At 43.3% G+C, this 24,025-nt stretch overlaps 1 protein-coding gene across 1 annotated transcript in view; it reads right to left on the bottom strand.

Moving 5' to 3' along the window:
* lama2 (laminin, alpha 2) overlaps positions 1–24,025 on the bottom strand; it is a 174,613-nt gene that overhangs the window by 104,236 nt on the left and 46,352 nt on the right. The window contains exons 4-14 of the mRNA XM_070988059.1: positions 22,860–22,911; positions 21,413–21,603; positions 17,523–17,702; positions 16,198–16,287; positions 14,051–14,168; positions 12,348–12,526; positions 12,148–12,247; positions 11,609–11,666; positions 10,523–10,625; positions 10,183–10,323; positions 6,682–6,846 (exon numbers count right to left, since the gene is read on the bottom strand). Of these exons, the coding sequence (XP_070844160.1) occupies positions 6,682–6,846; positions 10,183–10,323; positions 10,523–10,625; positions 11,609–11,666; positions 12,148–12,247; positions 12,348–12,526; positions 14,051–14,168; positions 16,198–16,287; positions 17,523–17,702; positions 21,413–21,603; positions 22,860–22,911 (1,377 nt within the window). The remainder of the gene's footprint in view (positions 1–6,681; positions 6,847–10,182; positions 10,324–10,522; positions 10,626–11,608; positions 11,667–12,147; positions 12,248–12,347; positions 12,527–14,050; positions 14,169–16,197; positions 16,288–17,522; positions 17,703–21,412; positions 21,604–22,859; positions 22,912–24,025) is intronic.

The raw sequence follows: 24,025 nt of genomic DNA, 5'->3' as shown, positions 1-24,025 counted from the left end.
GGAAAGGAGAGAGGAGAGCAAACATGAGGAGCAAAGTTCCCAGATTTAATTTGCTGCCTGTGCTAAGGAGTGGGTTCGCCGAGGAAGAAGAGGTGTTAAAATGACTCACTATCGACTTCAGTCCTCCTCCAGGGTTCCCAGCAGAGCCCTGATGTAATATGACTTTTCCAAAAACTTTAAATAACCAAGTCAGAGCATTTTAGTGACCTACGAGCGGTGGTCCGTCCTGATTTTAGTACGGCTGGTCGTCCATAAAGGTCAGACGTCTGCTACCGTTGGACTTTCTGGGGAGAACAAACAGCTCAAACGTGTGTAAAACGAGGAAAACGTCTTTGATGTGTTCGTCCTGCACAAAACCGGAGGTGAATAAATGAAATCAGTGTCCACTGATTTGTCTCACACGACAAATGAGTTCTCATGTTGTTGAGGACATGAGCATAAATGGACTCATCACCTTGTTTTTATGGAGCAAACAGCAGGACAAACATTAGACATCATGGAAACTGAACTAAGGTGATTCTAGAGGTAAGCAAAGACACTATGTTTGCAGGTGTACAGTGCAGTAATTAGAATGAAACAAATGAGTGATTGGAGGGAGCAAAGACAGCAGTTTAACTGAAATAAACTGTTAGTATGCAACTTTCTTTTGTGCCGACCACATGCTAGTTTCTTCAGAGAAATATGTTTGACAATCTGCGTTGGTGCGCCTCAGTTTTTGGAGTACAAAAGCAGACAGTGGCAAGCGACGCTCTCTTCAGGAGATTGGGCAGCGACAGAAGGGGGTGGGGGTGGGGGGGTGGGGGGGACAAAGGAAATCATCTTTCAGGAAATGAAAACCAGATTGTCACAAAAGCTTCAGAAAACAAACTCCCCTAAAATACACACACAAGAACACACACAAATACCCAGTGAAACAAAGACACATACACACACACAAACAGGAAAATACAAACACTCACACACACACCTGGGTCGCCTCTCTGATGCCTGCGGTTGTTTGCAAATGGTATCTGGAGTTTTCACTCTGTTTACCTAGCGGTTGCGCACACACGCAGACACACACAGATGCACACGCAGACTGTTGTTGTTGCTAGCAGTAGGGTTAGATTGGCTCCAGATGGACCAATAGACGGAGCGATGCTGAACAACGTGAAACCAAACTGACCTCCTGTGTGCCACTCATAGACAGCGTCTTGGCAAAGACAAAATAAAGTCCCTGTCTGAAAAGTAGCAGAACCCAAAAGTCTGCCAGCATTAGCACTGGGGCATGTTGGAGCACCGTCTCGTCTGGGTCGGTCTGTCTTCGGGGACAGCCTCTGTGCAAACTGGCTTTTTTTTGGTTTGCTGCCTCGTGCCTGCTGTGAAATGTCATAGTTTCTGTATTGCACCTTTAAGCTTGTGACAAACAAAACATGTACAATAAATAAACAGAGAGGATACATAACCTGAAAATACACCATCAGGAAAGCGTCATTTCAGCCAGAGACGATTAACATATTAGATGAGAGGATGGAGGGGGAGACAAAGACAGAGCGGCAGACTTTTTTGTTTAACCGTCTTCATTCATTTTACCTCAAATCCCACATCAGAACCAGCTGCTTCATGCTAAAAGTCTGGATTTAAACAAAGACCATGGTTTGGTTTCCTCCTGGAGGGTCTTGAAGTTCTGAACGCGCCACACGGGCACGCAGTAGGCTCTCAGAAACACCTCATAGGCTCAAGATGGTTTGTAAAATGGATTTTACGATCGTCTTTGCCTTTAGATTTGGAAATTTGGGTTGTGTGCGGCAGCACTCTGAAACTTCTTCTTCTCTTGGTGGATTTCTTGTGATTGATTGTATGTCGGCGCTCCCCTGCAGGTTCCCCAGACAGGGGGAATGTTTAGGCAGCTGTGGGATGGTTCTGCTGTAGAAGTGGAGGTTCTTGTTTTGGACTCCATGCCTCCAGAGCAGCCCAGGGCCAAGGGGTCCCTTTGTAGTCTGCAGTGTGTTTGGTCGGGGGTCAGTGTGGGGTATGAACCTTGAGCGGATGCTGGCAGAAAGGAATGAAGAGGATCGGTTGTCAGCTGGTCGTTTGAGGTGCTCTGCGTGGGGTTTGGGGTTACCGGGGGTCACTTGATGAGGTCACTTCACTGCTTCAAGGGGATGGGAAGCGGCTCGAGGTGGAGGGCTGATGGAGCTCTTCATCACACACAGAGAGAGTTCCACACATGCATTCCTCTTCCCTCAGGCTCTTATGGTGAGGTTTGATTAAGATTCAGTAAAACAGCTTTGATTAAGGCAACAGCCCGCACTCATTCACACATGGTTCAAATGACGGATCTTTCATTTGACAATGCTGTGGGAGAAGCAGCACAGAAACTAAACTTATCAGCACCACTTGAAACAGCATCAAACAACATTACTGAATGTTGAGGTGGTTGTGTGCTCAGCTATGACATGATAATTATCACTGCTGGTGGCACTGGACTGTAACTCAGTATGCACATCTCACCCAGGAAGATGACTAAGAGCAGCTCGCTCGTTCGTTTCCAGCCTCTTAGAGCCGATCAATTATTGCTCCGCACTCCCACGGCTCACTGGCTCTTGAAAGTCAACTCCAGCAGCTTGCTGTGTATCAGACTTGAAGTAACAAACAATGGCAGGATGACACCCTTTACTCAATACAGCCAGCGTTGGGCTGACACATGGAGGCACTGTACCATCAACATTAAGCATCAGCATCGTGCTAATTGTGTGATAACTGTAAACAGCAGCAGCCTTGATGCTGCTTTAAACAGGTTGGATCTGTCAGGAAATGAGCCCGATTACAGCGCAATGGAAGCTTTATGGCGCAGAACTGGACCACACTCTGCTATTAATGGGTTTCTTCACACATCTTGACAGTTATCAAGAGCTATTCACAACTTTTCTGCCCTTTCAGGCTCTCCAGAAAAAGCACAGCAGTGGTGGGAATGAAAATTAGCATCCTCTGCAACAGGAAGTCATGTTGACAAGAAATACAGCCTCAATTTCAAGACGCTCGCCGCAGCAGGCTGAACGTTGACGTGCACAGTGTGCTATATTTTGTTTGACATTCATTATGTTTTTGTAATGAAAACATCAGCGAATCAGGACTGCAATGATCATTTATGTTGCATTACTGGAAATGATAGCCAGGTGTAATGATTTTCTTTCTTTTTTCGGAGCCAGGGGATTGCTGTGTGGAGCTTTTGCGCACACTTTCCAGGAACACAAATGTGTGTGACACCAAATTATTTGGTTGATGAAAACTGGAACAAATCCACTGTGATTGATGTAAAGGCACTTTTTCAACCATGTAGGAGGGAAAAAATAGAAGGGGGAGGGAGAGCAGAAAGAGGTGAAGGGAGGGGGTATCCATCTCGTGCAATCAAGAGCAGATTAGGAGTGTCGTTATACACAAACTCCTCTACACACATTTTTCTCTCCCATAAGTCACAGCTCAGCAGCTTAGTTAAAGCCGATGTTCCTTGTGCAGAAAAAGGGAAAAATTTCCCCACAAAGGTATTTTACAGAAACACTTTCAAGACAGATTTCATTCATCACAACTTTGAGGTGTCAACCTCTATGGCCGAGGTGAAACCGGAGCAATTTTCCAAACACTTTCCTGCCTCAGGTTTGCACCTGTAGCAGGTTTTCCTCTTAAAAGGATTATTATTTTGTATTGCTTCTTTATAGGACCATACAGGAGACAAGGAAGACAAGAAAAAAAAAAGCAGTTAGAGGAAAGTTGAGGTAGGTAGACGCAGAGTTAGAGAGGAGTGAGGACGTTTGTAATACAAGCTGAGCTGTGTGTTTGTGTGCGTCTGTCAACTTTCAACATATTTTGAGTTTTCTTTCATCGGCTGTCAGCAGACGATGCGTTTCCTCTCCCCGTGCTCATCCATCTCCCAGTACTCCCTGTCTGTCCATCTCTGTCACTCTTTTTCTCCACATGATGAGCATTTCTTGTTTTTGAGCCATAAATCTGTCCCGGCTGCGAATCTGTTAGTAAATCTGGGTACAAGGAGGTAAGGATGCGACGGCTCCTGAAGGCTGACAAAGGTGCTGATATTTTCTTTGGATATTAAGTTGACTGCTCTAACATTCCTAAAAAGTTATGATACTCAGCATTTAGTTTCAGAACTCCATCTGTTGATGAAAACCAGGTGATAGATTGTGTTACAAATTCTAGAACATTTTCATTTAAAGTACATTGTATTATGAATACAGTGCATGCACTGATAAGCCATTAAAACCACTGACAGGTGAAGCGAACAACAATCTCATTACAATGCAATGTTCTGCTGGGAAACACTGGGTCTGGGAGTTCATAAGGAAGTCACTTTGACACGAATCACCCACAGAGCACAACCCCGACATCAGCAGCGCTCCCCAACAAGACAATGCACCAGGCCACAGCACAAATACTGTGCAAGGTGCGCAGACCTGGAGAAACTGCAGAGTCCAATGATAGTATTCTGTAGATTCATTCCTTTTTGGATACAAATATTGATTTATTCCATTGTGAATAAAAAAAATGTGCAGCTGTAAATACTTTTATGTTTTAAGTCTGGAGCCAGTTAAAGTTTCACCAAAACTTCTTTAAAGCAAGTTTTCAACACGCAGAGCACTTCATTAAAATAATGGCACACTGTCATACTTGCGACATTGTGAGTTTTATATTTGGCTCTTCCCGCTGATCCGCACTTATCTGCACTCCACTGCCAAATAAACCAGAAACACTGCGAAAATATTCAGTCAAACAAAGCACACTCTAATGACAGTAATGGCTATCCTTGAGAATGAGCAGTCCCTGGACCTACGCAGCCGAGAAAATACCCAATGAGCATCAGTGGAACATGCTTCTGGACCAATGAGCAGCTGCACAGTGCAATAATGGGCCAATGAGCATCCTCTGCATTAATGAGGCTGGAGGTCATGTGTGAGAATTAAGGACGTTATCACACACACATTTTTACTCTTATACAGTCACTGCTAGCTTGTCGTTACACACACAGCCTGTCATTTCCAATGATACGCACTAACATGACAGACCACAGAGTGAGTGAGTGTGTGTGTGTGTGTGTGTGTGTGTGTGTGTGTGTGTGTGTGTGTGTGTGAAACAGTGGCACAGTGGAGTCACATAGCATCTATCTCTGTAACACGATCATAGATTGAAGCAAAGAATCGCTTTTTCATACAGCATTCGCACACTGCTCCTAGCGATCACACACACACACACACACACACACACACACACACACACACACACACACACACACACACACACACACACACACACACACACACACACACACACACACACACACACTGATAATTTGTTTGTTTCCCATGTTTGGAGGCATTCGGTTCTGCTCCACTGTCCCTAATGCCTCCAAAACACATCATTATCTGACTTATATAGGCCTAGGAGTGTGTGTGAGTGTTTGTGTGCGCGCGTCTGTCTTTGAATGAGAATATGTGTTTCTGCTTATGTGTGCACATGTGTGTGAGCGTGTGTTTGTGTGTGTGCGCTAAGAGAAAAACAGTTGATTATCGAGTTCAACAGGCGAAACACTGTTTACCCTGAGAGACACAAAGCCAGCGAGAGAGATGCAGAAGGAGAGAGAGAAGAGAGCTTGGGGGGAGTAGAGGGAGATGATTTAGGAACAGGGAGGTGAAAAATGGGAGTCCTGAAGAGACGGAGTGAGAGTTAGAGGAGCAGACCAATGAAAAAAGAAGCAGGGATGGAGGGATGGTTAGAGGGAGGGAGGGATAGAGGTTCAGACAAAGAAGTGAGATGACAAGCCAGGCCTGCAGGGTGTAAAGTAATGAAATTCTGCAGTATATTCCTCTAAGCCATGACACCCAGACTAACATCACAGTCAGCCTGTTGTTGTAGCAGGGCAACAACTCGACTTCAGAAACATGGACTGCAGCTATTTGCCAGCTGGAGTGATAAAGTCTAATCGCGGCCACAGAAAACCGCAGCACAAATTCAAATAGTCGACATTAGCAGGAGCAGATACAGAGAAACACGGCTGGGAGGGAGGTGAACATCCCAGCAGGACGCCTTCTCGCCAGACTCACATCCAGGGGATATACTTTTACATCATAAACTGATTATATATTCAAGCCCGTCCTAATGATGTAGCCTCATGTCAGCTTTTACATATTTGCCTGTCAACGCTGTCATTGCGCTGGATAAAAGGTAAGAGCCGTTAATGTTGTGATGAGAGCAGTCAGTTAGCAGCAAACCCGACACTCAGATCTCACGTCAGACTGCAGCTCAGCTTTGTGTTATTACAGTGAAATCAGGCTGGAACAACACAAACAAATCTGAGTTCCTATTGTGACCTTGACCGGTCTGATTGCTGGTGTGACACCTTTGGAATAATAAACACTGCAAAAAAGTTCTCTTTCTCACTATCTTAGTCCCGAGCAGCTGAAATTTGCTCGTGTTTTACAGTAAAAACTGCTGGAAAATTCAGACATTTCTTCGTTTGGCACCTTATCAAGACGCTTGCAGGTACAGTATATTCAAATCATGCTTGCTGCAGGCTGACAGTGACACACCTATAGGGAAGTGAACAACAGGAGCATCTGTTATTCAACTGCTAATTCTGAGGCAGCAGTTTGTATGTATTAACGTATTTGTGTGTGTGTGTCTGCATCTAACCTTGTTTCCCAGATACAGCCCAGGCGCGTTCCAGTAGTAGGCTGAGCCGAGATCGCTCACAACGTCCGAGTGTCGGACGCTCAGATACGGAGGCGTCTGTCTGTGAACAGACCACACTCGTCCTCCTGTGTTTCCCACCAGGTGCCAGCCTGTCAGACTGGTCTCCTGCAAAACAAGATTCAGGAAGAAGTTTTCAGCTGAACTTACTGAGAAACCTACTTTTTTTTTTTTAAACTTACACAGAAGGCTGGTATTGAGCTTTAATAGACTTAGACCACAGCTCACTGTCTCATTTCAAAATACACAAAGAAACGTCTCGTGCATCTGCTTAAAATTCAACACTTATTGCAAAGTGTAATACAGGAAAATTACACAAAGCTCTGGCTCTCTTCTTTTCTGTTGCAGCAACGTGCAGGTTAAGCTTTAGGAGTTAGCTTATGAATGTTTGACAGTTTTGCATTATTGTGATTTTTAAGCCCTGAAGTTGTGCCCACTGTCAGCAGATCATCTGACAGCAAACACAGTAAAGCGAGTCATCAGTCCTGGTCACTGTAGATGGACAAGCTTTACTCATAATGTCTGCCTTACTGTCCCTCCGCTATCTACATTCCTCCTGTTCTGCAACAACAACTTAGCATCTCTTAGTTTGTGCACTTTGTGTGTCTCTAAATGATGACTGGGCTCCTCTGTAAAGCCCTGGAGATCTATCGCACTCCCGACTGAATCCTGCAACGGCGCTCGGGTTCGCTGGGCAGCACCCTCAGGAGCAGAGCCTATTCTGCCAAATAAGTGAATAAACATTTAAACAATAATGATCTCCTAGCCACTAAGTGTCTCCAGCAGAAAAGAGTAGCGCCATTTCCTCAGAATGAATTTTTTAAGCACTTCATTGGTCAGTATTCGCTGAGTCGAATCAATTTAATTGACTTCACAGCATTGGACACTTTATATTCTCTGACGCTCGGTGTGTGTGAGGAGAAACTCACAGAAAAACTCATAAACAAGTGTGACAATCTGTATTTTTAACACAGAACTCTTATATAAATGTTTGACTCAGCTATTCTGGATTCTAATGGTTAATTCATAATTAATGGCAAAGGGTGGATTTAGGATTTAACTCTTTCCCTAATCCAAAACTTCTTATATTTGAAGCGCCTCAAACGGAACCGCCTGGAAAACATCAGTGATGAGAAATATTCACACCTGTCAGTATTTTGTCACGGTGGCGCCGGTGTAGTATATGCAATCTTAAGATACGGCGTTTTAGGACATTTTAAGGCCCCGTCCGATTGAAATGAGAGGTTGTACCAACAAAAATGGAAAACTCGAGACATGTTTAAAGGTTTTAAAGGTTCTGTACATCTATCACACGTCAGCCAGGAAGTCTTGCAACTGACACCTCGAAGAGTTCTTTTTCCCCTCAACTCCTGAAGGAGTGTGTGTGTGTTAGTGTGTATGGATGTGTGTGAAAGAGAGACAGCCAGACACACATCTGTCGTTGCAATTAACCTGACCTTGGATTCCCCTTTTGAACACACACACACACGCACACACGCACACACACACACTCTATCGGTGTCTAAATCAGAGCTGTCATCCTGTCAGCGTCTCCTCTTCCCTCCCCTCCCACCCCGCCTGTCAGTCAAAACCTGTTTTCCTCTTTTCACCTCTCTCCTCCTCCTTGCCTCTTGTCTTGTCTCCTCCCTTCGTCTTTCCACTCCCGTCCTCTCTTCTTTTTCCTCCTCATTTTCACTCTTCTCCCTTCCTCTCACCTCCACTGTACTCCATCCACAGCTACTCTTTTAAGTGCGTACTTGGTAGAGATTTGTCTCTGCTTTTATACTTATTACCCCTCTGCTACTCTGCACACTGAGACGAAAGTGACCCATTTTATGTTTAACTTTTGCTATTCCAAAAACTCCGGGCCAGATTAATTCATTATTTTGCACTCTGTGTTGGAGGTGTTCTGTGCCTGAAGGATATTTATCAAATGGTTTTTCTCTTATCTGAGAAACTTCTTTTGGGTGATGAGTGAATCTGCTGGGTTAAGTAACGCCTGGTGGATATTCAAATCTCTTTAAAATGATTTTAAAAACATGGGAGACCACTGACATAATGACAAATTTAACCCATTTTAAGTATTTGAATCACAAGAATGCAAACACCGGATGATTCAGTCCAAACTGAAAGGCATTCATATTAAGTGATTTCAGTGTGGAGATTCCAGGGACTTGGGATCACTCAGAAACATGGAGTCAGACAGTCACTGTCAGCTCGGTGCTCTTGTGTATGCTGTGTGCAATTCAAGTCAGCTTATACATCCTGCAGCGCGAGCGGGAGGTGAGCAACAACACCCGGGTGGTGACGCTTCCCCCTCAGCTCGCTGTCATTGGCTGTTGCAGGCTCAATATCCCATCATCCATTTCTTTCGCGTTGCAGGATTTCAACTCTTAAATATCAAACATGTTTGATGATGACGATTTAAAACTGGGGAGAGTCCAATCCAGTCTGTAACATTATGTCTGTAAGTCCCTCATACGATGGGATCTTTTAGGCAGATGATCTTTTCAGACCATCCTCAAATCAGATCACCCCCCCGATGACTGGGAGGGGGCAAAACCTGCCCAATTATCCTCCTGTGTTGGGCCAGCATTAGGTTTGGTGCAGTTTCAGATTCAGTTTTTCTGACTACTGTCCATCACTAAAAATCCACAGGTGCATAGTTGTCCAGATGTTTCCAGTTAGGGAATAAGAAAAACCATGTGATGCAGTTGTGAGCTCCACAAAAGCTACTAATGGGCCTGATGGTGAGACATTATATCATATGTCATTATAACTGAAAAAGGAAGTTCTAACAGTGCATTCATTAAAAACATATTGGTACCATCTACTGCTGTCTCATGTCTGCCTCTTTTGTGGAGGAGTACTACTTTACACGAGTTTATAAAGTGTACAGTGTTGCACAGCTACAGTAAGAGGCCACGATAGCTTCCTCTGTTCTGGGCTGTCCAGCTTTCCATCCCCTCAAAGGGTCAACACTGTCAAGGCTATTTATTATCAGTCAAAAGGCAAAAATGCACGTGTCAAAGTCCAAGCAGTCTTACTTCACCCCAGCTAGCTCATCTGCTAATTGCCACAATTCTGGTGAAATATTTCTGCTCTGAAATGCTTGTTTTAAACGCTTTTATGGCAGGATCATGAGGGTAAGTGCGCCACAAAAAGTGCAAACTGTAATTTGTGTCATGAACTTATAGCTGCCGTTCAGTGTCTGGAAACTCTTTCAAGGGAAAAATTCTGTGGTGGACGGGTGATGATGCAATTTAAGTTTGTAGCAGCAGAAGAAACTTAGGCTGTTAGCTATAATCAGCCACCGTGACTGAACAGATCTGTTTCAATTAACGTGATGTTTACATCATCGTCTCGGGAATACAAATAGAAATATTATTTGATAGTGAGTATATGTATGTGTGTGTGTGTGTGTGTGTGTGTAACACTGCCTACATTCTGATAGGTCCATGTGGAGGCAGAGCACTGACTGGCCACGCCCATGCAGGAGCACTTCTCGCAGCCTCGTCGATTGTCACCTTGAAGATTGTAGAATCCCAGCTTACAGCGGTCGCAATTTTCTCCCTCCACGTTTTCCTGCAGGAGAGTCAGACGGAAAGAGCAGTGAAGAAGAAAGACGCCACAAAGTTTATGGGCTGCCCTCGCACTGATGTTGTGAGCACAAGGCATGTTATTGCAGTGCTAATGTGGTGAAGATAATGATGACAGGGCTAGAAAGGTTAGCGCAGAGTACATGTCATTATTTGGGCTCATGCACGTGTGTGAGTGTGTGTACCTTGCACACGCAGGGTGTTACACACGGGTCATCGTTGGTGCTTCCTTCAACACTGCAGTTACAGCGCAGGCAGGACGGGTAGCCCATATAACCAACAGCACACCTGGAGACAAATGAGTTTAATAATGATAATAAAGATGAAGGTGGCGAGCATTAAAGAGGCCTTCCCATCAGCAGAAGGTCACAGGCTAACAACGGCAAGTCAGACACTGAACCTTCAGCATGCAGCAAACGGCTGACCTTGCACCACAGGTGACTGCATGTATGCACACTCTCAGAGGAAATATACTATATACCAGAAACAATTAACGGAGGAAAAAGAGCTGAAGCAAGTGCATTAAAGAACATTTTAAGAAGCGATTTTAAAGACGACGCTGGCCTGATTTGAGGGCAGGTCATTAAAAAGTTTTGCAGGAAAAGTTGCATCAGCTTTTAGATTAGATTAGATTAGATTAGATTACATTAAACCTGAATGATACCCACAGGGAAGATGAGTGGTTGCAGTGGGGGAGAGGATAATACAACAAGCAATTACAGCAATGAGAAATAATGATAATACAATGAGAGATTAACAATTCAAGATGAAGCACCTTGTTGGCAGATTTATAGGTCAGAGCGAAGGCTTCTTTTGTTGTTTGTATTTCTTTTTATTCACAGGTTGTGATTTTAACCTGAAGTTTGGAATGGCAAGACTTTTCTTGATGTTATCAAAGCAATAATATCCAAGCTGCAGTCAAAGAAGAACAGCAAATCAAAATAGCAATTTAAACAGCCTGTCTGGCCACCGCCATTTATTCAGGGCGTCTTTATATAGTGTAAGGTACAAAACCAGCTGTGTGTTGTGTGTGTGTGTGTGTGTGTGTGTGTGTGTGTGTGTGTGTGTGTGTGTGTGTGTGTGTGTGTGTGTGTGTGTGTGTGTGTGTGTGTGATAATAAATATCATCAAAGATCTTAATGGAAACTTTCTGGCAATTTCCAAACACTAATTGGAACAGACAACAGCTGAAAGGTTCTGCTCACCTGTCACAATGCGTCTCTGTCTCTTTATGTGTGTGTATGTGTGCGCATGTGTGTTTGTGTCTCTCACCTGTCACATCGCAGACCCCCAAAACCCTCCTTACACCGGCATGACCCTGCTGGCTGGCCTGTCAATCACACACACACACACACACACACACACACACACACACATAGACACACACATTTAAAAAAAACAGGAGAGAAACAGAATGGGCATCTCTCTGAAGCGGCGGCACCTAAAATAGCTCTTTCTAGACACAAAAACAGTAAAATTACAAAGAGGAGTAAAATTATCTCTAATATAAATAGTTGTTCACTCTGTCAAAGACAGTTTTTAATAACAGGAGCTTCTGTGCGTGCAGCTGAACTTGACTAACCCCAACCCCACAGGAAATCAAGCAGGACTGAATCGATGAAATGTTGGAGTTACTGAAGAAACACTTGAAAGTGAATTAAAATGTGAAACGGGTGTTGGCATTCACTGAAAACTTGTGTGTGCGTGCGTGTGTGTGTGTCTACTGAGGGGCTGAAATTATTAATGTGTCGAGATGTGAACGATATCCAGAAAGAATAAGATTAAAAGATTAAAAAGGCATATCTTCATACGGGGCGTAGCCTGGGTGGAATCCGCAACACACGATTGGCTGATAGAACCGTGGGAGTCACATGAGCAGGGGACGCAGGGGTTCTCCTCCTCAGCGCTCACCTGGCCAGGTGAAGAAGACAAACATTTTCACACACAGTTCACCTTCACTTGATCATGAAGGAGTTCAAGAACAACACAGTTGAATGAATATTTGACACACCCCAGCAGGTCTGTAGAATCCGGCGACACATGTCTGGCAGTTGATTCCAGCGGTGTTGTCACGACAACCAATACAGACCCCACCCCCTCTGTTTTCACCGTGGATGTCCAGGCTGAGTGACAGATCTGCGACCGTCTGATTAAAGTAGCACTCGTCCGCCTTATCATGGCAGTTACACTCTGAAAACACACACACACAGTTGGTACTGTACTGCTGTAATTTGATAGGATTGCTGCCCCCGCTTTTTTAAATCCATTTACTTCTTCCCCACAGAAGTTCAGAAAAACATCAAATTCTCTTCTGAAGACAGCACCCCGAGGTTTTCACACTGACCATGAGCAGCATGTTATCTCCAGGGTCCAGAAAGAACCAGAATTACCGCCTCGTGTTTGTGTGCCTCCGCCAACCAGTCAAGCTGCAGTTTATATGTCGACTTATATGTAGTGGAAACTTTGATGGACTTTAACAAAAAGGGAAAAGTTGTTAAATTGACGTGTATGATTAAAGTGAATGTGTTCCAGCAAGAAACCTGCTGTCTTTACTTAGAAACTACTTTTCCAGAGGAGTACGGAGGACTGAGAGAGCTTCATCACGACGACAACCACCTGAAGGTCAGTATCAGCAAACCAATCAGCTCGTGGTCGACTACAACGCTTCAAATATGGACGCTGCTGCATGAATGTGAAGGCTTGTTCAGGTGAAGGTTTATAATACTGTTCTCTGGAAAGTTCCAGTATGATCACAGCAGACACCAGGTAAACAGCACAATACAAAGTTATTATCGACCAGAAATGTGTGCTTACACTGTCTGTATTTGTTGGATGGATGTCATAAGGCGTCGCAGCAAAAACAGTGCTGTTATCTGACTGAACATGGCCCAGCGCCTTTTGGAGTGAAACCAGTGTTTCCTTTGGGTTTCTTCTTCATGTAATGCAGCTGCGGCTGGATGAAATGCTACAAACTCTCACCAACAGCAGGGATGGATCCTCCACCCACTGTTACGCCTCAAGGAGTACGACAGCGTTCACAATGCTGTTTGGTAACAGTGGTAGGAATCCATGCAACTTTAATCTCCAGAACATCTCGGGCCCTTCAGGTCTGATCTCAGAGCTGTTCAGCTGTGCGGTGCTGCTGGGCTGCTGTCTGGACACTCTGGTCCTTCCCTGAATGGGCTGAATCTGTGGCTGGTTTCTCTACTATTGTGGCAGTCGGGACATTTAACATCTTGTCACCTTGGTGTTGTTGTGTCAGTGTGAAGACAGAGGGAGCAGTTATCAGGCCACAGAGACTACAGAGTGTGTAGGAGGGTGTAGCCTGTGTGAAATAAAATTAAGATTACATGTTGTAAGGTTAGTTTTATGATGACAGGTGGAAGCCTCTAACCTCATCACGCTGCTTCTACATAGCTGAAGAAGGTTAATGGATGCAAAGGTGACTTCTGATGGCTTTATACGGCTTTATATTATAGACTAATCCTGATTGGCTGGCAGGAATACACATTTCGGCCTGTCTTCATATCAGCTGTAGTAATATTACGGCATGGGAACTCTGGAAGAACATTTTCAAGTAGGAAAGTTTGATAAGTGACTGTTTGTGTTTTGGGTTTGTGGGTGAGTAGGAATCACTGTGTTGCAGCTGCAAGCTTGTGGGCAGTTGTGTGTCACTTAAATGTGTAATCTGCTGCTGTGTAATGTCCTTCTTACTCTCGCAGATGTGTCGAGTGTGGAAGGTCCCCGCCATCCAGGCCTGCTGGTGGTAACCAGGGCAACAGCGATCACAGCTCTCCCCGCATGTGTTGTGTTCACACTCGCAGCTAAACTTCTGCAAACACAAAGGAAGGAAAACACACATCAATAATTCAGAAGTTTCACAGAGTCGTCAATTAAACACACATGGGCAACCGTGTTTAGATAAATGGATCTTCTGCGAGCTGGTTGCAAAGAGGAGGCTAAACATGGTAACAGTCTGAGTCATCTAGAGAGGACACTTTCCTCCACAATCTGTCGAGGGCCTGGTGAGGGAGAAATATCTAAATCTCAAAGTGTTGGGACTTGGCATGACAGTGATTAAGATCAGTCCTTCATACAGTTTGGAGGTTGCACTGCATTCTTAACCATATGCCTGCACTACAAGAGAAAGTGCAAGGTTTTATTTTTACCTTTTCTGGTTGAGCGTTTGTGATCTTTTGCATGTGTAACCACACCTACCAGCGATGTCCAGGTGTAACTGACCACACCCTGCATGTCCTTATCACTGCAGCAGAGTGAGAACTTTAAACTGCTGGAGATTATCAGCTGGTGTAAAGCTGTTCTGTTTAAATAAAACAAAACATTAGCTTGGCTTTAACTGAAAACTGACAGATGTGATTCCACTCTGAGATATTCACTTAATGATGTTTAACTGCGTGAGTTTGCATTATAATGTCATAAACCAAAAAGTTGTGAATGAACTGTTCTCCTGTAACATCATGTAGCATCAAACTGTTCACATGAATATGAAAACGAGGGGGCTGCAAACGGATAAATTACCAATATGCATGACCTATTGAAAGCTTATCAAACAACAATGTATTCACAGGAGAGCCAATCTCAATAAAAGAACTTTGTTCACTTCCCAGATTGTCAGTCAGCGGGCAAATGGGTTCACAATTACTCTCCCAGGAGGGAAATAAATTAAAAACTAAACACAGTCAAAGCAGAACGTAGCAGGAAATTTGCCAACTTTGAGGTTCAGTAATTCAATTTAGGACTTTCTGTAAATTGGTTGATGTGGAGAGGGTGCCAGATTAACTGAGAGGAGAGCGGTACAATAGCACAGCGAGAGCCAAGTTTGGATTTGTTGGCACGAGTGAATTTGCCCCTTTTATCTGAGACACAACGCTACAGCTCTGGCTTCAGGCTGCTTTTGTACCGAGCGCGCATCTGAACAAATGTTCTGTGGACGATCATCAACAAATCCTCTCACAGGTCTTCACCTTTTCTGCTTCCTGAATGCCTGCCCGGGACTTTACTGCGTGGATGGATGAACTCGTATCAAAGCAAAGGAGCTAAATGTCTCGTGGGAATAGAGGAGCAGAGAAAATCTCTAAAAATCACAGGTAAATAAACCTATTTAGGCTCGATAAACTAAATATGACTAATTCTAAACTACCCGAGTAGAAAAAAAATGCATGATTTCTAAATAAGAATGTATCACTCTGCCAGACCTAATACTACAGTATATCCTCCACTGAGGTCTTATATTTATTTGAACTATATAAAAATCGACCTAAATGTATACGGAGTGTGTCAGCCAATAAAAGGTGGTGAAAGGTGTTTAAAATATCTCTTTAAAATGGCCTTTAAAGGCGGGTAGAAGAGAAGAAACAGAAGAAACAAGCTCTTTACACATCAGCGACATCACTTATTGTCAATGACATCATCACCAAGGGACCAGACACCAGTGTCACATCTGAGTTAGTCTTCGTGGTTCAGCCTCAGGACATGTAAAGGACACAAGACTGTGTGTGTGTCTGTGTGTAGGTGTGTGTGAGTGTGCGAGTGAGTGCTGAGCGAGAGAGAGAAAGATCAGGTGTCTGGTATCAAACACTCCAGTGTTTGAAGTGACACGGGAGACAACGCTTCACTGTGTCACCTGTGTCCCCTGCAGACAGGCAGGCGCGCACACACACACGCGCACGCATGCGCGCGCACACACACACACACACACACACACACAGAAGGTTTGATATAAGGCAGCAGATAAAGCGCTGGTGCCTGAGGGCGCTCTTAGCTTCTATTCAACAGTATGCACGGCTCCATTAACTCCACCCTTAAGTGGACAGAGAGCAACATAGAGTTAAGTATTTTACCTTTGTAACAGTGTTGAGTGGACAGGCTTTGGCGTGGCCGTAACAGATACACATGCCTCCGACTGAGATGTCCTTAATAGAATAGTAGTACTGAAAAGAAAGCAAGAAAACAAGTGTGAGAGGGAAAACTTGTTCTAATGAGTATGCCAGCATTGATGAGCATGTTAGCAGTGTAAGAGGCAGCATTAGAACAAGACTCCGCTCTCTTATCTTGGCGGTGATTACACTTGAAAACTGATGTCCTGACCCAACAGATTATGTCATGATGGTGTGCCTAACACCACACCTGGCCTTGAGCATTACAGCAGTACTGCTAAATGGCTGCATTTATATAGTGCTTTTATCCAAAGTGCTTTACAATTTGCCTCTCATTCACCCGCTCTACCTCCTGAGCTGCAGCCGTTGCAGGGCTCCGCTTCTTCACTCACACATGAAACAGAACAAATCGCAACATCTCAGACGCAAATGCTCTGGCCTTCATTTGGGCTGATTTAGCTGCACTTTTAACGAACAACATGGCACGGCAACATCACAACAACACAACACCTTTCTACACATATTTCTTACTCTTGTCCTTGATCGTCACGTAATTAAACACAATAAATCCAAAAGAAGTCACAAGAAAAAGAAACATTTTTGCAACAAATCAGCAAATTGGGAAAAAGTATACTTTGTGACTAACACAAAAATGGTTCCAGTAGTAAAATCCTGTCAAGGTTGAATTTGGTTTATTGTCACACTATCCGCTGATTTGTGGTTAGATTAAAAAAAAACACCATAATACAGCATAATAGTGTGACCATATTGACAGGTTTTCAAACGATATGAATTCAGTGAAGATATACACTAGTGTAGTCAACATTAAACCCTCTAACTTGTACGGAAAAACATTCTCACAAGAAAAATATGGTGAAAAAAACAAAAACTATGACTAAGACTGACAGCAATTAAAAATATTACCTGTATCTGAAATAGTTAAAGTTTCAGTCAGTCACTGCTAAGACTTAAGACATATTAAACAGTATCTTAATTAGTAGACTTGGTATCTCATAGTTATGACTTTAAGCTATTCATTCAAATTTTACTTGAATATACAGAAACAGAACCTTGTAAGTTGTGAATGAGATCTCTTTAAAATTGACACACCTAATCACGACACACAAGACTTATTTTAAATTCTGAATATTTGTCATTTTCCTGGCACATGTTTATAATTTTGAAAAGACATAAATAAAGTGTTGTTGTTGCATGTACGAGCCACACATTTCGTCACGATGGAGCTGATAACAAAAGAAAAGGTGATGTTCATGAGTGTTGAAGCTCACCCGCCTTGTCACGATGGGGTCGATATCTCTTGGGTCATGGAGTGTCAGAGTCATGAGGTCGGCGTTCAGCGTTCTGATTCGCTGAAACACCAACCTGATGTAACGGGCGGAGGTGAAGTTCAGCAGGGTCGGGGAGGGGTCGTCTGCACTGGGTCGGCCATTGATCAAAGACGTGTGGATCTATAGGTGGACAGGAAGGCAAGCACTGACATGTAACAGCAGAGTTAAACTAAGACATTGTGCTCAGACAACATTAAAGGTGCTTTTAGTTTCTCACAGTGGCAGATGGTGGAAGGAGTGAAAAGCCTCGCTGGCAGAAGCCAAAGAGACAACGAATGAGGAAGGAGGAGGATGAGTAGCAGCAACCTTGTTCTAACAGGAAGTGTTGTTTATGACACATTTCTTCTTAAATTCTAAAGAGTTGCATAAGCAAAAAAAAGTCAAGACTAATCACCTCAATCATGGTGTTATTTGTTTTCAGTGTTTGCACTAAGACACATTTACTTATATAATGACTGAGGACGCACAAGATATATATATATAGACAATATATTCTGTGGTGCCAAGAGCTGTTCTTGCCATATAGATTCAACATGCTGGTTCGAAACTGTTGTAAAGAACCTGGGAGGAGGAACCTGGTCGTGTACACCTCATGTTAAGAGCAGTAGGTGTCTGGCACTGGAAACTTTGAAGGGTGTTGATAAGAAGCAGCACTACAGGAGTGTGCAAAAAAAGGTCGGATTTCTTTGCAAAAATATCAGTGAAAGAGGAAAAAAACAGAAGTTTAATAAAAAAAGTTACAGCTGTAACAAAAAGAAGCAACAGATAAAACCTGCAGCCTCATGACAAGCTGCCACCGACCACTGCAGCCTCACCTCAGTGGAACGAACCACCTGCTCGGGGTATCACGGGGGGCCACACTGACACAAAGCATGTGCAGACTACACTGTGCAGACTACACTGAGGATGAAACATCCATTTAAGAGTCCTTGGTTACTGCAGACAAACACAATTTATCAATGGGCTCAGACGAACACCCGTTAGTGGGCTCGCTTTAACAGAATATTATCTAACACAAAGCTGGCTTCACCCCCTCTTCCACAATGTGATGATGCCCCTCCAATTACTGCTGAGAGGGTCCACACATGCACACCTGTTTTCACTCCCACTGATTGAACAGGTGATCTGCACCAACATCAGACAGGGAGAAGAAAAGCTCGTCATACATTTCCACAGTATGGCTGACCCTGAGCACAAATAAAAGCACAGAACTTAAACAAGCTCGTGTTCTGGTGTTTTTATCACCTGACTGATAAATAACCTCAAACCTCAAATGAATACCTTAAAGACAAAAAATGGAAAAAGGGAATGTGGAGGAAAGCCGCCTTTTCACAGAAACAAAGTGAGTAAAAGATAAAGCCTGCAATATGACATTATGTGCAGATCTATTAATGACTGGAAGTCTTGGACAGTGTTGGAGAAGCTACTTCTATGGCAGCTAGCTAACATAATCCAGGGTTGTGCAGAACGGTCTGATACAGATGTTCTTGTCTGGAGCTCGGGTTGTTCGGCCAGCGACATTAATCCCATCCAGAGCAGATATATGTGAGGTCATTCACCCCCTAGGCCAGTAATAATATCGGCCTTGGTATTCTTCTCTGCACAATCTGTTATCAAATATAAGCCCTGTCAAAACGCCAGCAATGCTGCTCGAAATGTAGTTAAACTAATAGCACGACTAGGCTTTTCCATCACGACGCCTCATAACACGGACCCTGGTAGACATTTTAATTTTGGAACTGCACTGCACTACCTTTAAGCCAATGGAGAGAAAGAATAAGCATGAATTTATATTCCGTATCGCCATTAATCAAGGAGTGCAAGGATGTGTCTGCCTGCCTGTCTGTCCATCTGTCTGTCTCACTAATGTGGCGAAAAGCAACATTTGGCATCTGCAAAAAAGTCTTACAGAGTGGGCTGACCGTGTGTGTGCGTGCGTGCACGCGTGTGTGTTTGTGTGTGTGTGTGTCAAGGGGGAACATTTGATGGGTGCAAGCTGCACACTTGGAAGCAGCGAAGGAGATGGTTGTGTGTGTGTGTGTGTGTGTGTGTGTGTGTGTGTGAGTGTGTGTGTGTGTGTGTGTGTGCGTGTGTGTGTGTGTGTGTGATGAGTGGTGGGGTGACATTGTGAATGTGTGTGCGATGCTGTGACACATCGCCTACGACTCATTATGGTTTCACTGTGATCAGACGGCTAGGGAGCTGTCAACCCCACACACACACACACACACACACACACACACACACACACACACATGCACGCACACGCGCGCGCGCACACACACACACACACATCCAGACACCTCCGTCGTTACTTGCAGCTCTTGACATCTCCCAGCTCGCACCCCCCTCTAGCACTCCCCCGCAGGACACAGACACACACACAAACACACACGAAGACACACACCAAACACACATGCATGCCGGCGTGTGCAAGGACACACACCAGCACCCATATTCAGACAGGCATCTACAATTAGAGTCCCTGTGTGGGAGATGTGTAGATGTGTGATTAGTTTGTTTTCACCGCATGTGTGTGCATGTGAGTGTTTGTTTGTTTGTGTGTGCGGGCGTGTGTTCAGTAGTCCTCTTTCTCTTCATTAATGTCAGTTATAGCAGGCTTGCCCCTCTGTTCTTACTGGGTGCAATCACACACACAGCTGATCAAAGCAACATAACAGTAAACAGTGGTGTGCACACGTGTGCGTCGATGTGTGCGTGTGTGTTTTCACAAAAAAATCGAAATCCAATCAGCGACTAAAATTATATTAACAGCACATTTGAAAAGAAATGTCTCCACGTTTTAGAAAACAAGCGCTGATCTACTTATCAGTTTGAAACATTTCATTATTCACCCTGCTTGGAACACTGACTGATGCCTTAACGAGAGTTTACACGCACATTCTGGCAACATTTCATATTAAGGTACAGATATTCACCACTAACTAGTTGCTTATTAGCATGCATATTAGCAGCTCATTATAAAGCTCTTATTCAGCCGTATTCTGCATGACTATATTCTACAAGTAGGTGTTGTAGACTGTGGTCACGCAGAAGAGATTTGCCTCCACACGACTTTTTCTTCAATAACGTATCTTTACTGCTAAGAAGGAGAGTAGCTGTTCATGTGCAATAACTTCCTTACTTCCTCTTATTATTGCTTATTGATAATAAGCAAGGAAGTTGTTTCACATGAATTAGGATTTTAATAAGATAAACCTATCCCTTAATAACCCTAACCCCCAGAATAAGGCATTAATTAGTCCTTATAATGACTAATAAATAGCCGACATGCTACTGATAAACATGCTAATAAGCAATTAGTAAATGATGAATATCTTTATGTGTCTTTACCTTAATATGTTACCAAGGCTCTTGGTAGAGTTTTAGACTTTGTGTAAACCAGTTCACAGGGTCACAGTCCCAGATCATAGTCATCGCGTTCCAGCCTTTGTCCTGCCTGCCTGTTTGTGATCCTGCCTGCTTTAGATTTTTTTCCTGCCTGCTCCATTTGTAAATGAGTTTGCATTTTCTAGCTGCCTACCTGTTACTGACCCTGGTTCTCAATAAAGGCCAAATTAAACCGCTTTTTACCTACTCGCTCTGCGCCTCTGCGTGCAGCTTTTTGACCCACATAACAAGAATTAGAATTGCATAAATTAAATTTTTGAACCATTATAAATATCTAAATAAAAATTCAGAAAAGCCCAAGGTGCATCACAAAGATACAATGCGTTCCAACTGCACAAAAATAAAAACAGTATTTCACAGGCAGTTTTAAGGAACCCAAATCAAACCAACAAATCACAACTTATAGCTCCAAGCGTTACCTCTCCGTTCTCCAGGGGGTGAATCTTTGAATAAAAAGATGTGCAGATCACTTCATCATCTCTGGTGTAGGATGGAGGCCCTGTCCGTGGATTAATGTTGAATCTCGTCAGGCACTCCGTGTCTGTGATGGCGTAGTACTGCCAGGGTTCAAAGGTCACACCGTCGATTGAACGCTCTAAGATCCAGTTACCTGTGGACAAAAATATTGGTGAGGAAAATAATGAAGTGCTTCAAATGTGTGATGTGGAGAGGAGAAAAGATCAATAAAGAAAAATAACTGACATCCAAGTCTATGTTTGGGTCACCCTGCTTAAAATGCATAGAAAATTGACAGAACATTCAGTTCCACGTATTCCTCAATAGCTTGGACCAAAAGTGTGATGTTCCACCTCCAGTGCTGATGACATGTGAAGAGTCCAATTAATGGAAAAATCAAATAAGCAAATTAAGTGTCAGGAAACTGAATATTACACATAATAAAATGATCAAAACTTAAAACCTAATTTTAACATTAGCTAATGCACATAACGTGACTATCTTTATGTATTTTAACCTCATATTAAAGCATAATGTGGCCAGTTCATATTATGTTTCTGCAGTTTTAAACCAAGAGTTAGCTCTCAAGTAGTGTCACTGTACTGTTGGATCTAACAATCAACAGGTGTGTGGTGTGTGTATGAACACATGAATCAACCTGATCACAAGTGTTTTCCTGCCAAGAGACTGAATCAGACTGAACATGGCAAAGATATGATTCACTTTTTTAGTTATTTAAGGAATATACTACACATACTCCAAGCAAAAGGGGGGCAGCATACCACCAGAGTAACCACTGTCAGTTAGCTGTGAGGCTAACAGTCTTAGCCGACTCCAGACTGGTATCTCAGTTGTTGTGTTGTTTACACCGCTTGCCCAGGATCTTTGGACCACCGTGAGGACGAGGTTTCCAGCTGTTCGGTCTGGTTCTGATTTGTAATCTCTCTTTTGATGTCCAATAATGTTTTCAAAACAGCGTAGACTGAAAACCTCAAAGGCCGTCTGCTGTCGTCAGCCTTTACTGTGCTCTGATCACTGCATAGCTGTACACTTACATGCGTAATGAAAGCAGTTAAAGTTACTTGGAGCACAGCCCAGTGACATTTACAGATAATAAGCTATCAGGATTGATGATGTTATTAATGCTGGCTCTTAAACTCAGAAAAAGATTTGCACCTCAAGTCAAGTCAGAATGCAGTTTATTGAATATAATCTTGATCTTTCAAATTACTTGTGGATTCTCTGTGGGAGGATTATGAGCTCAAAAGGCTGCAATTACTGTATTTAACTGTTCATAAGACAAAGAATGAAAATAAGTCTGTATCTGGTACTGAAATCACACAGTTGTTGTTTCATTTTCTAATCAAAGCAGAGATGTTAGCACTTGAATTCATACAGCAGAATGCTTACCTGGGCGAGGTGAGTTGGCTGCCTTTACAATCACATAGGCGATCTGGAAAACCTGGAAAACACAGAGAGGAGAGAATTAATGGAAAACAATTTAAGCTGTAAGTGCCTCACACACTGAGTTTCCATTGGGATGCTAGGTTTACATCTCTGACTGCAGCAGAAGTAACTGTTATCAACCTCAGCTGTGTTTGACCAGCGCAGCATTACACTGTAACACCTTCGATGTACAATAACATTTTCCTCACACACATTTGTTTTTTTTGTTTTGTTTTTTGCCAATTTTCAACAAAACAAACACATGGAGCTCATATGTATTAGGATTAAACTCACTTCACAAAGCTCTCACACAGGTATTACAGCTGTGTCTGAAATCACTCCCTTGTTTACTCAGTCACTAACATCTATATAAAAGACACTGTTGTTTTCTCCACAGTGAGCAGTTACTTGAGATTGAGACACTTATGAATCCTCATCATTTTGGGTCAACGCTGGCAGGAGTAATATCACACAACTGTTCCATCCATAAAATGCAGCACAATTTGAGACAGCCTATGTTTTCACACATATAAAGAGTATGTGTGCACCAGTAGAAGGTGGAGGAAAGAAAGGGAAACTCAAAAGACCTGTTCAAGGCCTGTGGACCGAAAGGAAACAATAGTGAATGTGAAGGCTGCAAACAATGTTTTTAAGATCTGATATTTATCTGGATTTTTGAGTTCATGGTTTTTTTTCAGATTCAATATTCAAAATAAATGCTGAAATTAAACAGACTGTTCTGACGTTCCTTCAGTTGATCACCAACTAGACAGACGGACAGACAGACAGACAGAGACAGACGGACAGACAGACAGACAGACAGATGGATGGACATTGGATGTAGGTCAAATACCGACTCCCTGTCTCTCCTCACCTCCCCGTCTTTCACCCGTCCTTTCTCTCTGTGAGTATATCTCTCTTCTTGTGATGTGGGAAGCAGTGTCACATTGCAGCAATTAGAATAGGGAGAAAGCTACCAAGTGTGTGTATTTTTGTGTGTGTGTGTGTGTGTGCGCGCGTGTGTGTGTGTGTGTGTGAGAAAGTGTATTTCAGGGTAACCTTATAGCAGTCATTCAAACCCACTACAAAGAGTCAATGTTACCTGTATTCACACCGAGAACGGGGCGGTC

Source organism: Chaetodon trifascialis, chromosome 19 (assembly GCF_039877785.1).
Source record: "Chaetodon trifascialis isolate fChaTrf1 chromosome 19, fChaTrf1.hap1, whole genome shotgun sequence".
In the NCBI taxonomy this organism is placed as follows: Eukaryota; Metazoa; Chordata; class Actinopteri; order Chaetodontiformes; family Chaetodontidae; genus Chaetodon; species Chaetodon trifascialis.
Note: the sequence above shows the minus strand (reverse complement) of the source record. Positions and strands in the feature narration are given on the sequence as shown.